At 48.3% G+C, this 14,064-nt stretch overlaps 1 protein-coding gene across 1 annotated transcript in view; it reads right to left on the reverse strand.

Annotated features, from left to right (window-relative positions):
* WDR35 (WD repeat domain 35) overlaps positions 1-14,064 on the reverse strand; it is a 262,917-nt gene that overhangs the window by 128,041 nt on the left and 120,812 nt on the right. The window contains exon 12 of the mRNA XM_075341137.1: positions 8,730-8,753. Coding sequence (XP_075197252.1) covers positions 8,730-8,753 — 24 coding nt within the window. The remainder of the gene's footprint in view (positions 1-8,729; positions 8,754-14,064) is intronic.

Genomic DNA, 14,064 nt, shown 5'->3' on the forward strand with positions numbered 1-14,064 from the left:
ACAATGCGGAAGGAAGGAGGTGGGCGGGATGTTTACGTCCCGCTCAGCTCTGCCCCTCCGCTTCTATTGACCGGCTGCCGCGTGAGGTCGATGTGACGCCAAACGTCCCTCCCACTCCAGGAAGTGGACGTTCGCCGCCCACATCGAGATCGTATGGTAGGAAAGTATGTGTGATGGGGGTTAATCGTATGTGCGGCATGTTCAACAAATTGAACGTGCTGCACATACGATGGGGGCGTTGCAAATCGCATACGATATCGTATGCGAAATTTCAACGTGTAAAGCAGGCTTTAGACATCTTCTTTAAAGGGAACTTGTCAGTAGGCTCATGCTGCCTGAAACATGCAGCATGAATCAGAGTCTTGCTGAGCAACTGCAGCCAGGTATGTTTTACTCTGAAACATTCCAACAATTCCGAGAAAACAGTTTCAAGTGCTGGCCATGGACTATATGGACTGACAAGACTAGTCCAACATGGCCCCCAATAGAAAAGCAATTCTGCTTCACAGGCAAAAAGGTACAGCCCAAATCCTAATGTTAGTTACAGTATAGCAAGGATTAAAATATAACTTTTAATATCAATTGTCTAAAACCGACAGATCATAAAGTGCAGTGCATAAATAATAAATAAAGGATGGATCTCACCCGATACTTCTCCCGAGTAGATCAGACACCACCAAAAAACCAAAGGCGGAAGAGGGCAGAGTTGGAAAATGGGAGGGGGGACAAATTCAATAAATCCTTACCCCTGTCGTGCCCATGCAAAATACTTCCGCCCTTACAAGGGCAGCACCCAAGTCAGTATAAACTACCCTAATGGGAATACACCCCTCCCATAGGGTTTGGTTTTCCGGTGGTGTCTGATCTACTCGGGAGAAGTATCGGGTGAGATCCATCCTTTATTTATTATTTATGCACTGCACTACAACATTGCCCCCCAGCCAGCTTCTCCCCACCACACTCCAGGTAGCTGACAGCTCATGTCAATCAACTGGAGCTGAGCGGGGACAAGATCGGACAACTCCGGTCTCTCCTATAGTCCCCGGCGGGCGTATCTGACAGTCGGCTCCTCGCTCTTGAAGCTGCATGAACTCCGTGCTGCTGCTGACTCTGCAATGACGTTCTACAGTGCTGTGCAAATTAATTTGGGCAAAGCATTTTTTTAAGTAAAATCGTAAGTTGGTTACCAGTCAGTGATTCACACCAGTTTTAACTGCTTTGAAAAGGGAAATGTGGAAGAAAAAGGAAAACGACACCAAGAAATGATAAAACACTTATTAGAAATAGTAAAATTAAGGCAAGAAAATCAAGTAAAGACCCCCTAAGAGACTTGTTTGCTTCAGGTATTGATACAGTATTAGCGATTTGACTTTGCTTCTGGAAGTTGGTCGGAGGGCAACAAAGCCAGTAAGTTGGTTACCAGTCAGTGATTCAAACCAGTTTTAATTGCATTGAAAAGGGAAATGTGGAAGAAAAAGGAAAATGACACCAAGACCTGATAAAACACTTATCAGAAATAGTAAAATTAAGGCAAGAAAAAACAAGTAAAGACCTCCAAAGAGACTGATTCGCTGCAGCTATTGATATTAGCGATTCGACTGTCCGGCGCAGGCTTCTGGAAGTTGGTCGGAGGGCAACAAAGCCAGTAAAGAAACAACTTCTGACATCTCCAATGAAGGCAAAACGACTCGCTTAGGCAAAAAAATATAAATCTTGGACAACTAGCCGGTGGAAAAAGGAAATTTTCAGTGATGAAACCCATCTTTTTGTTCAAGGGTACAGAGCAAGTGGTGTTAGAAGAAGCAAAAATGAACCATTGCGAGGTGATCATATTCAACAAACTGTGAAACACCCTAAAGGAAGGGAATTTTGTTTACTTACCGTAAATTCCTTTTCTTCTAGCTCCAATTGGGAGACCCAGACAATTGGGGTGTATAGCTATGCCTCCGGAGGCCACACAAAGTATTACACTAAAAGTGTAAAGCCCCTCCCCTTCAGCCTATACACCCCCCGTGCTGCCACGGGCTCATCAGTTTTGGTGCAAAAGCCAGAAGGAGGAAAAAATTATAAACTGGTTTAAAGTAAATTCAATCCGAAGGAATATCGGAGAACTGAAACCATTTAACATGAACAACATGTGTATACAAAAAAGGGGCGGGTGCTGGGTCTCCCAATTGGAGCTAGAAGAAAAGGAATTTACGGTAAGTAAACAAAATTCCCTTCTTCTTTGTCGCTCCTTATTGGGAGACCCAGACAATTGGGACGTCCAAAAGCAGTCCCTGGGTGGGTAAATAATACCTCATAATAGAGCCGTAACGGCTCCGTCCTACAGGTGGGCAACCGCCGCCTGAAGGACTTGCCTACCTAGGCTGGCATCTGCCGAAGCATAGGTATGCACCTGATAGTGTTTCGTGAAAGTGTGCAGGCTCGACCAGGTAGCTGCCTGACACACCTGCTGAGCCGTAGCCTGGTGTCACAAGGCCCAGGACGCTCCCACGGCCCTGGTAGAATGGGCCTTCAGTCCTGAGGGAACCGGAAGCCCAGAAGATCGGTAAGCTTCGAGAATTGGTTCCTTGATCCACCGAGCCAGGGTGGATTTGGAAGCTTGTGTCCCTTTACGCTGGCCAGCGACAAGGACAAAGAGTGCATCCGAGCGGCGCAGGGGCGCCGTACGAGAAATGTAGAGTCTGAGTGCTCTCACCAGATCTAACAAGTGCAAATCCTTTTCACATTGGTGAACTGGATGAGGCCAAAACGAGGGTAAGGAGATGTCCTGATTGAGATGAAAAGGTGATACCACCTTAGGGAGGAATTCCGGAACCGGACGCAGAACCACCTTGTCCTGGTGAAACACCAGGAAAGGAGCTTTGCATGATAATGCTGCCAACTCAGACACTCTCCGAAGTGAGGTGACTGCTACTAGAAAAACCACTTTCTGCGAAAGGCGTGCGAGCGAAATATCCCTCATTGGCTCGAACGGTGGTTTCTGAAGAACCATCAGCACCCTGTTCAGATCCCAGGGTTCTAACGGACGCTTGTAAGGAGGGACGATGTGACAAACCCCTTGCAGGAACGTGCGTACCTGTGGGAGTCTGGCCAGGCGCTTCTGAAAAAACACAGAGAGCGCAGAGACTTGTCCCTTAAGGGAGCCTAGCGACAAACCCTTTTCCAATCCGGATTGAAGAAAGGACAGAAAAGTGGGCAAGGCAAATGGCCAGGGAGAAAACCCCTGAGCAGAGCACCACGACAGGAATATTTTCCACGTCCTGTGGTAGATCTTGGCGGACGTTGGTTTCCTAGCCTGTCTCATAGTGGCAATGACCTCTTGAGATAATCCTGAAGACGCTAGGATCCAGGACTCAATGGCCACACAGTCAGGTTGAGGGCCGCAGAATTCAGATGGAAAAACGGCCCTTGAGACAGCAAATCTGGTCGGTCTGGCAGTGCCCACGGTTGGCCGACCGTGAGATGCCACAGATCCGGATAAAGGGACCATTCCCCTGCGTCCATGCCCTGGCGACTGAGAAAGTCTGCTTCCCAGTTTTCTACACCCGGGATGTGAACTGCGGATATGGTGGATGCTGTGGCTTCCACCCACAGCAGAATCCGCCGGACTTCCGGGAAGGCTTGCCGACTGCGTGTCCCACCTTGGTGGTTGATGTAAGCCACCGCTGTGGAGTTGTCCGACTGAATTCGGATCTGCTTGCCTTCCAGCCACTGCTGAAACGCTTTTAGGGCAAGATACACTGCCCTGATCTCCAGAACATTGATCTGAAGTGAGGACTCTTGCTGAGTCCACGTACCCTGAGCCCTGTGGTGGAGAAAAACTGCTCCCCACCCTGACAGACTCGCGTCCTTCGTGACCACCGCCCCAGATGGGGGTAGGAAGGATTTCCCCTTCGATAATGAGGTGGGAAGAAGCCACCACCGAAGGGAAGCTTTGGTTGCCTGAGAGAGGGAGACGTTCCTGTCTAGGGACGTCGGCATCCTGTCCCACTTGCGTAGGATGTCCCATTGAAGAGGACGCAGGTGAAACTGCGCGAAAGGGACTGCTTCCATTGCTGCCACCATCTTCCCCAGGAAGTGCATGAGGCGCCTCAAGGGGAGTGACCGACCTTGAAGGAGAGATTGCACCCCTGTCTGTAGTGAACGCTGTTTGTCCAGCGGAAGCTTCACTATCGCTGGAAGAGTATGAAACTCCATGCCAAGATATGTCAGCGATTGGACCGGTGTCAGATTTGACTTTGGAAAATTGATGATCCACCCAAAACTCTGGAGAATCTCCAGAGTAACGTTGAGGCTGTGTTGGCATGCCTCTTGAGAGGGTGCCTTGACCAGCAGATCGTCTAAGTACGGTATCACTGAGTGACCCTGAGAGTGGAGGACCGCAACTACTGTAGCCATGACCTTGGTGAAAACCCTTGGGGCTGTCGCCAGGCCGAACGGCAGTGCCGCGAACTGAAGATGTTCGTCTCCTATGGCGAAGCGCAAGAAGCGCTGATGCTCTGGAGCAATCGGTACGTGGAGATAAGCATCCTTGATATCGATCGATGCTAGGAAATCTCCTTGGGACATTGAGGCGATGACGGAGCGGAGGGATTCCATCCGGAACCGCCTGGTCCTTACGTGTTTGTTGAGCAGTTTTAGGTCCAAAACAGGACGGAAGGACCCGTCCTTCTTTGGAACCACAAACAGGTTGGAGTAGAAACCGTGACCCTGTTACTGAAGAGGAACCGGGACCACCACTCCTTCTGCCTTCAGAATGCCCACCGCCTGCAGAAGAGCCTCGGCTCGCTCGGGAGGCGGAGATGTTCTGAAGAATCGAGTCGGAGGACGAGAGCTGAACTCTATCCTGTAACCGTGAGACAAAATGTCTCTCACCCAACGGTCTTTTACTTGTGGCAGCCAGGTGTCGCAAAAGCGGGAGAGCCTGCCACCGACCGAGGATGCGGTGTGAGGAGGCCGTAAGTCATGAGGAAGCCGCCTTGGTAGCGGCACGTCCGGCGTTCTTTTTAGGGCGTGATTTAGACCGCCATGCGTCGGAGTTCCTCTGATCCTTCTGAGGCCTTTTGGACGAGGAGAATTGGGACCTGCCCGCACCCCGAAAGGACCGAAACCTCGACTGTCCCCTCCTCTGTTGGGGTGTTTTTGGTTTGGCCTGGGGTAAGGATGTTTCCTTTCCCTTGGATTGTTTGATGATTTCATCCAATCTCTCACCAAACAAACGGTCGCCAGAAAATGGCAATCCAGTTAAGCACTTTTTTGGAAGCCGAATCTGCCTTCCATTCCCGCAGCCACAAGGCCCTGCGTATTGCCACCGAATTGGCGGCTGCAACCGCCGTACGGCTCGCAGAGTCCAGGACAGCATTAATAGCGTAGGACGCAAATGCCGACGTTTGAGAGGTTATGGACGCCACCTGCGGCGCAGACGTACGTGTGAGTGCGTCAATTTGCGCCTGACCAGCTGAGATAGCTTGGAGTGCCCATACGGCTGCGAATGCTGGAGCAAAAGACGCGCCGATAGCTTCATAGATGGATTTCAACCAGAGCTCCATCTGTCTGTCAGTGGCATCCTTGAGAGAAGCTCCATCTTCCACTGCAACTATGGATCTAGCCGCCAGTCTGGAGATTGGAGGATCCACCTTGGGACACTGAGTCCAGCCCTTGACCACGTCAGGGGGGAAAGGTAACGTGTATCCTTAAGGCGCTTGGAAAAACGCTTATCTGGACAAGATCGGTGTTTCTGGACTGCCTCTCTGAAGTCAGAGTGGTCCAGAAACATACTCTTTGTACGCTTGGGAAACCTGAAACGGAATTTCTCCTGCTGAGAAGCTGACTCCTCCACTGGAGGAGCTGAGGGAGAAATATCCAACATTTCATTGATGGACGCAATAAGATCATTCACTATGGCGTCCCCATCAGGAGTATCAAGGTTGAGAGCGGCTTCAGGATCAGAATCCTGATCAGCTACCTCCGCTTTATCATACAGAGAGTCCTCTCGCTGAGACCCTGAACATTGTTATGATGTCGAGGGGATTTCATAGCGAGCTCGCTTAGTCGGTCTGGGGCTGCGGTCCGTGTCAGAGACCTCACCCTGGGATCCATGAGACACCCCGGGAGGACATTGCTGTTCCAACTGAGGGGGACCAGGGTGCAATGATTGCACAGTGCCCATGGCTTGAGATGCCGGCCTGGACTGCAAGGCTTCTAATATCTTAGCCATAGTCTCAGAAAGTCTTTCAGTAAAAACTGCAAACTCCGTCCCTGTCACCTGGACAGTGTTAACAGGTGGTTCTCCCTGGGCCACCCTTAGCAGAGGCTCCGGCTGAGAAAGTGCCACAGGGGCCGGGCATTGCACACAATGAGGGTCAGTGGAACCTGCCGGCAGTATAGCCGTACATGCTGCACAGGCAGCATAGTAAGTCTGTGCTTTGGCACCCTTGCTATTTGTGGACGACATGCTGTTGTCTCCTCTGAGCAATACAGGAGGGTATATAGCCAAAAATCAACAGTGTAAAGTATAGTCTATAATCATATAATCTATAAGTACACTTCTGCACTAGTGGGGCCAGCACCACAGGTGCTGATTACCGCCTGCGCAAAGCGGTTGTGTGGGCACCAGAATTCCTGCCTGGGTGTCCCTGAGCTTGTCTGTCCTCTCCAGCGTTAGCAGAGCTGAGAGGAATGGCTGCCGGCGTCCTGAGGAGAGGAGGGAGCCGTGGGCGTGACCCAGAAAAGTGCGGGAACTGGTGCCCCACTGTGCAGAGTGAGGGGGGTGGAGTATGCAAAGCATGCTCCAGCCCTCAGTGTTGCCGTGCTGTACAGCGTCCCGCCCTTCCCCTGACTGGCAGGGCTGGGGGCGGGAAGAAAAAGAGACTAGGCCGCAAAAGCCGGGGACTCGAGTTATAAGCGCGGCCGCCGTATAAGCGCGGTCGGCGCGGAAGTCCCCGGCGCACTAACAGTCTCAGCCGCGCCGCAGTGATAACCCTGGCAGCGGCGGTCAGCGCGGCAGTCCCCCTACACAAACACACTCAGCGACGCTGAAGTGTGTAATGGCACAAACGCAGTCAGCGCTGCGGTCTCCGGTGCACTAGCACACCCAGCAATGCTGGAGTGTTGCTGTGCGCGGTCCCCACGGGGACACAGAGTACCTCAAAGTAGCAGGGCCATGTCCCTGAACGATACTCGGCTCCTATCCAGCAGGGTCCTCAGGAGCTGTGGATGGAGCACGGTCTCCTGTGCCTGGAGACCGATAGGATCCCACTTCACCCAGAGCCCTAAGGGGGATGGGGAAGGAAAACAGCATGTGGGCTCCAGCCTCCGTACCCGCAATGGATACCTCAACCTTAACAACACCGCCGACAAGAGTGGGGTGAGAAGGGAGCATGCTGGGGGCCCTGTTATGGGCCCTCTTTTCTTCCATCCGACATAGTCAGCAGCTGCTGCTGACTAAGCTGTGGAGCTATGCGTGCATGTCTGCCTCCTTCGCACAAAGCAAAAAACTGATGAGCCCGTGGCAGCACGGGGGGTGTATAGGCTGAAGGGGAGGGGCTTTACACTTTTAGTGTAATACTTTGTGTGGCCTCCGGAGGCATAGCTATACACCCCAATTGTCTGGGTCTCCCAATAAGGAGCGACAAAGAAACAGATGTTTTGGGGCTTTTTTTACAGCTGAAGGTACAGGGAGCTTATTTCCTGTTGATGGTATGATGAATTCATCCAAATACATAGACGTTTTAAAACGTTTTATTGTGCCATTCATGGCTACATTTGAAGGGACATTCCAACAAGATTTGTCTCCATGCCCCAATTCCAAGTGTGTAAAGAAATTCCTGGAAGAAAATAAAGTACAAGTGCTGGACTGGCCCGGCAATTCACCTGACTTACATCCTATAGAAAATTTGTGAAGAGACGTCTGGGCAAAATGGACTTTACAACCAAAGAACGCATGATAAACAGCGCCATACAAGTGTGGTTCCATGATGAAGAATTGTAGAATTTATGCAACAAAATTGGTAGAATCAATGCCAAAACGCATTGAAAATCTCATATCTGCTAAAGGAGGACATATTTCTCACTAAAATTGGCATGTAACAGTGCATTATATCATTTTATTATTGAATATTCAAAAATGTGTTTTTTTTACTTTGTCCCAATTGATTTGCACAGCACTGTAAATATTCATGGAAACATAGACATTGTTGTGTCAGAGAACCTGAATCCAGAGATGTATCACTAACTGGGCTGCTTGTTGAAGTTTTCACTTTCACTTTCTTCTCTGCTGTAGATCCACCAGTTCTCTGAATGCTGAGCTCTGCATAAGCCCACCCACAAAACTGATTGGCAGATTTCTACCTATGCACTCAGAAGGCTGCCAATCAGTGGTGGAGGCGGGATAATACAGAGCAGAAGGACTACATTGCACAAGACAACTAGTCCTCCAGTGATAATCTTCTGCTGATTTTAATAAAACAACACAAAGCCCAAGTGACACATCATTGAAATCAGGGTCTCTGCTCCTATTTCACGGTGCTCTCATATTACACGGAAAAAACTTGGTGACAGATTACCTTTAAGTTGCCACATTCATCAGACACCTGCAGCAACTTTCTATTGGCACTGGCTACCTGACGGGGATTTGGTTTGGACAATGGGTGGCACTGCATTCATATAGTGAGAGAAATATGGATGGATAACATTGGACAGAAAGAACAATAAAATCATCTTACCTGCACTCCAGACGCTGATGCTCCCTAAAGACAAGGTATCAAATATGAAAGATTTAGCAAAAAACAGGAAAGAAAGTGAAACCAATGTGAGATGATATAACATCTTAAAAGTGTCATCCAGGTTTGTCATGAAGATGACAGCGTGACAGCAGATCTCTGAATTCTCACAGCGCGCACCGCTCGTGCCGACAGCGAGACCAGGCCGCCATGTAACCACAAGTATGTGATATGCACACTCCTGGGCACATTCCGACTAGACATGTGTGGCCTCACTCAATACAAGTGAACTGAGGGCGGTTGCCCACGTCTAGTCGGTATGTGACCGAGAATCCTGACAGTGCGCACGGTTTAAAATTCACAGATCTTCAATCACGTAGACTGACTGCAGACTTTCATGACAAATCTTGACAACCCCTTAAACTCAGTACTAGGAAAAAAATATGTCCTTAAGGACCAGTATATTTTTTATTACTTTTTCTGCCTTTCTGCATTATTTGACGTGGCGATATAAAGTTGGAAAAACATTAGGAAAAACTTTTTGACAGTGAAGGCAGTCAGGAAGTGGAAAAGGCAACCATCGAAGGTGGTGAGGGCAGTCAGGGAGTGGAACAGGCGACCACGGGAGGTAGTGAGCTCTCCATCAATGGAAATCTTCATGTGGGAACTGGATAAACATATAGCTGGGATTGTCAAGGTAGAGATTTTGGGTAAAGATAGCTAATGGTATCTTCATACAGGGTATCCAGAGACCGGTGCCGTATCAGCTGTATAACAGAGCTGATGTTAATGTATCAGACAATGATTACACAGACATGTTCTCTCTTTGAGCCAGCGTCTCCCACTGAACTCGTGTATTCTATAGCTCAGATTTTAGTATTACATTCCAACCTTCAGACATGTACAAAAAGTATCAATTTGTTTTCTCTCACACATCGAAGCTGCATAGGGAATAGGGAGGGTTGGGGAGTGTAGGTACCCACATTTTATCCCATTGATGGCACATTCCTTCTTTGTGTGGAACTACTGATAAGCCTTTTGCTCATTATTATATATAAATTATATATATTATATATAATTAATTATAATTATATTATTATTATATTATAATTATTATATATAAATTATTATATATAAATCTCCCTTAGGAACGTATTAATTAGTTCAAAATGGACGAGCTTCCACGGTTCCTATACGTCTTTCAGGCGGTTTCTATTTTGCCACCTGCGAGCTTTTTTCGCTGACACTTAAATAGGCATTAATCAAATTTGTATGGGGCCACGCTAGGGTGAGAGTAAAGGGTACTTTACACGTTGCGACATCGCTAGCAATTGCTAGCGATGTCCAGCGCGATAGCACCCGCCCCCGTCGCACATGCAATATGTGGTGATTGCTGCCGTAGCGAAAATTATCGCTACGGCAGCGTCACACATACATCTGTTCACTTATCCTTGGTAACCCCTTCATGACTATACAGCTTAGAATCATATTATAGATCTGTGCAATTGCCATATAGACACACAGATAATTATGCTACCACATCTATATTTTGATTATTTACATACACAGATATTCTTATTACGTTTAAACAAACAAGCTATAGCTTAGGCCACCTCACCTCCATAGGATGATTTAGGAAAACCTGCACTCGCAGGGGGCTGTACCCGATGGCCCTTGAGGTCCCTTCCAACTCTACCATTTTATGATTCTATGATAAGTTTTCTTTTTTTTTCCAGGATAAAAGTTTTACTTTACATCAGAGTTTATAACTATTTATAAGCACATAATCATATAATCATTCTTATTTAGGCATAAATGAATAGGGGTATTTTTATTTATGGTTTCTTAATTAATCAGAACATGATAAATAATTATTTATTTTATTACTTTTTTTTACATAATACTTTTCTTGAATCCCACTGTATATCTATATATCTATGTACATATGGCCTAACAACAAGGGCCATGGTCAGGTAGCCCTGTGGTCTTTCAATGGACCCCGAGCTGTGTGCCCATTCCAAGTTGGGCTTTAAATTGTTTATTAATAATAATAATAATAATAATAATAAATCTCACTTAGGAACGTATTAATTCGTTCAAAATGGACGAGCTTGCACGGTTCCTATACGTCTTTCATAAGCAAGGATGCTTGACCTTAGGGAGATCAACATCCAACACCGCGGAGACACCATCACGTTTCTCAATGCAGTGATTCTAGAGCAATGCCTCCTGGGAAATATTCAAAACAAAAAAGCCTGCGGAGACACCATCACATGTTTCTCAATGCTGGCAGGAAACTAGCCAGGTCTTTCACCGGGAAGGAACAACCACGGGAAGAGCAGTCTCCAGTCAAGGAGACCACCTATGCCAAACATAGGTGGTCTCCTTGACTGGAGACTATGTGGTGTGGATGTTGATCTCCCTAAGGTCAACCATCCTTGCTTATGTAGTCTTCTACTAGGCATTGCTCCCACTAGCCAGTTTCCTACTCCACACTGATGAGGGGCAAATACCCCGAAACAGCTGTTTGTGGATGGATACCATGTTTGGCATAGGTGGTAACCTTGACTGGAGACTGCCCTTCCCGTGGTTGTTCCTCAGGCTACTTTCACACATCCGGTTTTTGCTCTGCGGCACAATACGGCGCTCTGCAGAAAAACCGCAACCGTTTTTTTTGCCGCCGGTTGTGGGTTTTTTTGCATAGACTTACATTAGTGCCGTATTGTGCCGCATGGGCTTGCGTTCGGTCCGGTTTTTGCCGCATGCGGCAGATTTAGCCGATGCCGCGGCCGGATGGAACGTTGCCTGCAACGTTTTTTGTTCTGGCAAAATAACCGCATCGCGCCACATCCGGCCGCTGCGGCGCATTTTTCAATGCATGCCTATGGACGCCGGATGCGGCGCGATAAAAAACGCTTACGGCCGCCGCATACGGTTTCTTCCACTGCGCATGCTCACGGACGGGCCGCATGTAAAAACTTATGCAAAGGATGCGGTGTTTTCGCCGCATCCGTTGCATAGGTTTCACAGCCGGATTGAGCCGCAGTGCTCAAACCGGATGTGTGAAAGTAGCCTTACCTATACGTCTTTCAGGTGGTTCCTATTTTGCCACCTGCAAGCTTTTTCCGCACACTTAAATAGGCGTTAATCAAATTTGTATGGGGCCACTCTAGGGCGAGAGTAAGATATCAGACCTTAACCAGACCCATTAATAGGGGAGGTGCTGGATTACGAGACCTTTGTAGATACCATCAGGCCACTCTTCTGGTGCACATGTTTGACTGGCACTCTTCCGCTAATCATAAAAAATGGGTCGTGTTGGAGCAGGGGGAGAGCCAGTGCCTACGAGGTATCTGCCATGGCTGGAGTCACGTGAGGGGGTGAAGCTACCTACGGCTGACTTTTTAATCAAGGCCACGCTAAAAGTATGGGATCGGGTGAGGCAAATGGGCTCATTGACTGGTTCGGGACCCATCTGCTTATCCAAATTTTTTTCCAACCCAGAATTTACCCCGGGATTAACATGCTCCAACTTTCTGCGCTGGGAGGTGGAAGTTGACTTTTGGATATATCACACGTTAAAAGGAAATGATATTATGTCTTGCGGAGACATGCAGGGCTTGGACCCCCCCGCACTCGCTGTCATGGATTGAATAAGTAGATTTTGGGTACTCACCGTAAAATCTCTTTCTTGGAGCTTTCATTGGGGGACACAGGAAACCATGGGTGTATGCTGCTGGGACTAGGAGGTGACACTATGCAAATAAGAAAGTTGGCTCCTCCCTCGCAGTATACACCCACTGACTGGAGCTGAGGAGATCAGTTTGTGTAAAAGCAGTACGAGGAGAAGCTTGAAATCTATAACATTCCGAATCCATTGAAGTCTTAGAAAAGGGCGGGTGCTGTGTCCCCCAATGAAGGCTCCAAGAAAGAGATTTTACGGTGAGTACCCAAAATCTACTTTTCTTTATCGCTTCATTGGGGGACACAGGAAACCATGGGACGTCCTAAAGCAGTCCCTAAGGGTGGGAAGAGAAAAACCCGAAAACAGGGTTAGCAGAGACAAGGTTCTTTGACCGGAACCTGGCCCTAGACCCCGTAAGGAACCCCTATCCGGCCAGGGGCCGAAGTACAGGAGACGAGTTAGAGTACTAGGGAGTACTAAGAACCAGTGTAAAATGCGTGTGCTGGGGAATAGAATGATCAGGGAGAAACTGCATCCTCTGAGGTCTGTACCTAAGAAAGCTAAGGATCTAAGGCGATTGACAGCAATAGGTCTGGCTAAGAGAGAAAGAACTCGACAGACTCTGGTACTACGTTTGAGAGTGTAAGAATGAGCGAAAGGCTAGGGCACCTGGTAGAGGTAGGAGCTAGAAAGCGGAGGCCAAAGGAGCCTTGGCCCCTTATTGCCGCAGAATGACTAAAAGGGAAACCGACTGCCTAAAAGGTTGCAAGGGAGTCGGGATACTCGAGAAGCGTGCAAGGGAATTCCGCCATAGGGGAACGTGACCCGTTGGTTCCACAGTACCCGAGGAAAGTGATCTGACCCTAGTGGAAGAAAAATCCTGCGGACAGGTAAAATAATACGGGAGATAATTCTCCTGTGTATGGAAGGGATTCAGAGAACCTGTGAGGCTCGGAGAAAAATGACAGGGTTAGAGAGCCAAAGGAATTCCCAGGACCGATTACCACTGTGACGTGACAGACAGGAGAAGGTAATCCGAGCATCTACAATGACGTGACTGGGAAAAAACTCGAACTCTGTAGTCGGGTACTGGGTGATCATTGCAGTGAATTATGGGAAGGAGAACCCCCATGGGGGAAGGCTCCTGAGAATGACAAAGAGGCACAAGACCTGGGATATATGACCTGAAGTGGAAGAAGGAAGACCCTTTCGAGGGGGACTTCAAGAAAGGGCTCGAACAATGTCGTCGGCTTAAGCGCTAGCCGACCAGGGGAGAGACGCCTATTCCTGGAAGGTGGCAAGGAAAATGGGAGAGTGACGGGAGAATGAATAAAACATTCTCAATATTATTGTAAAATGCGTCATCCAGTCACAACTAGAAGTGACGACGAAGGGAAGGAAATGAGTGAGAATATGTGAGTCTAAATGGTCTGGCAGGAACTCTGCTTGAAAAAGTGCAGGGATGCACAAGCGACTGAGACCAAGCGGTGGAAAACGGGCATGGAATCTGGTATGGCGGAGACTACGGAAAGATCTAGCATATCTCCAAGAGCCATCTAGAATGGCTACGAGGGAAGGGAGGCAGACCCGGGACAGAAGAAAAGAAGACCCCTCTTGGCCTGAAACTGAAGCAGGTCATGTCTAGGTGTTGGC

This window comes from Anomaloglossus baeobatrachus, chromosome 3 (assembly GCF_048569485.1).
Source record: "Anomaloglossus baeobatrachus isolate aAnoBae1 chromosome 3, aAnoBae1.hap1, whole genome shotgun sequence".
Lineage (NCBI taxonomy): Eukaryota > Metazoa > Chordata > Amphibia > Anura > Aromobatidae > Anomaloglossus > Anomaloglossus baeobatrachus.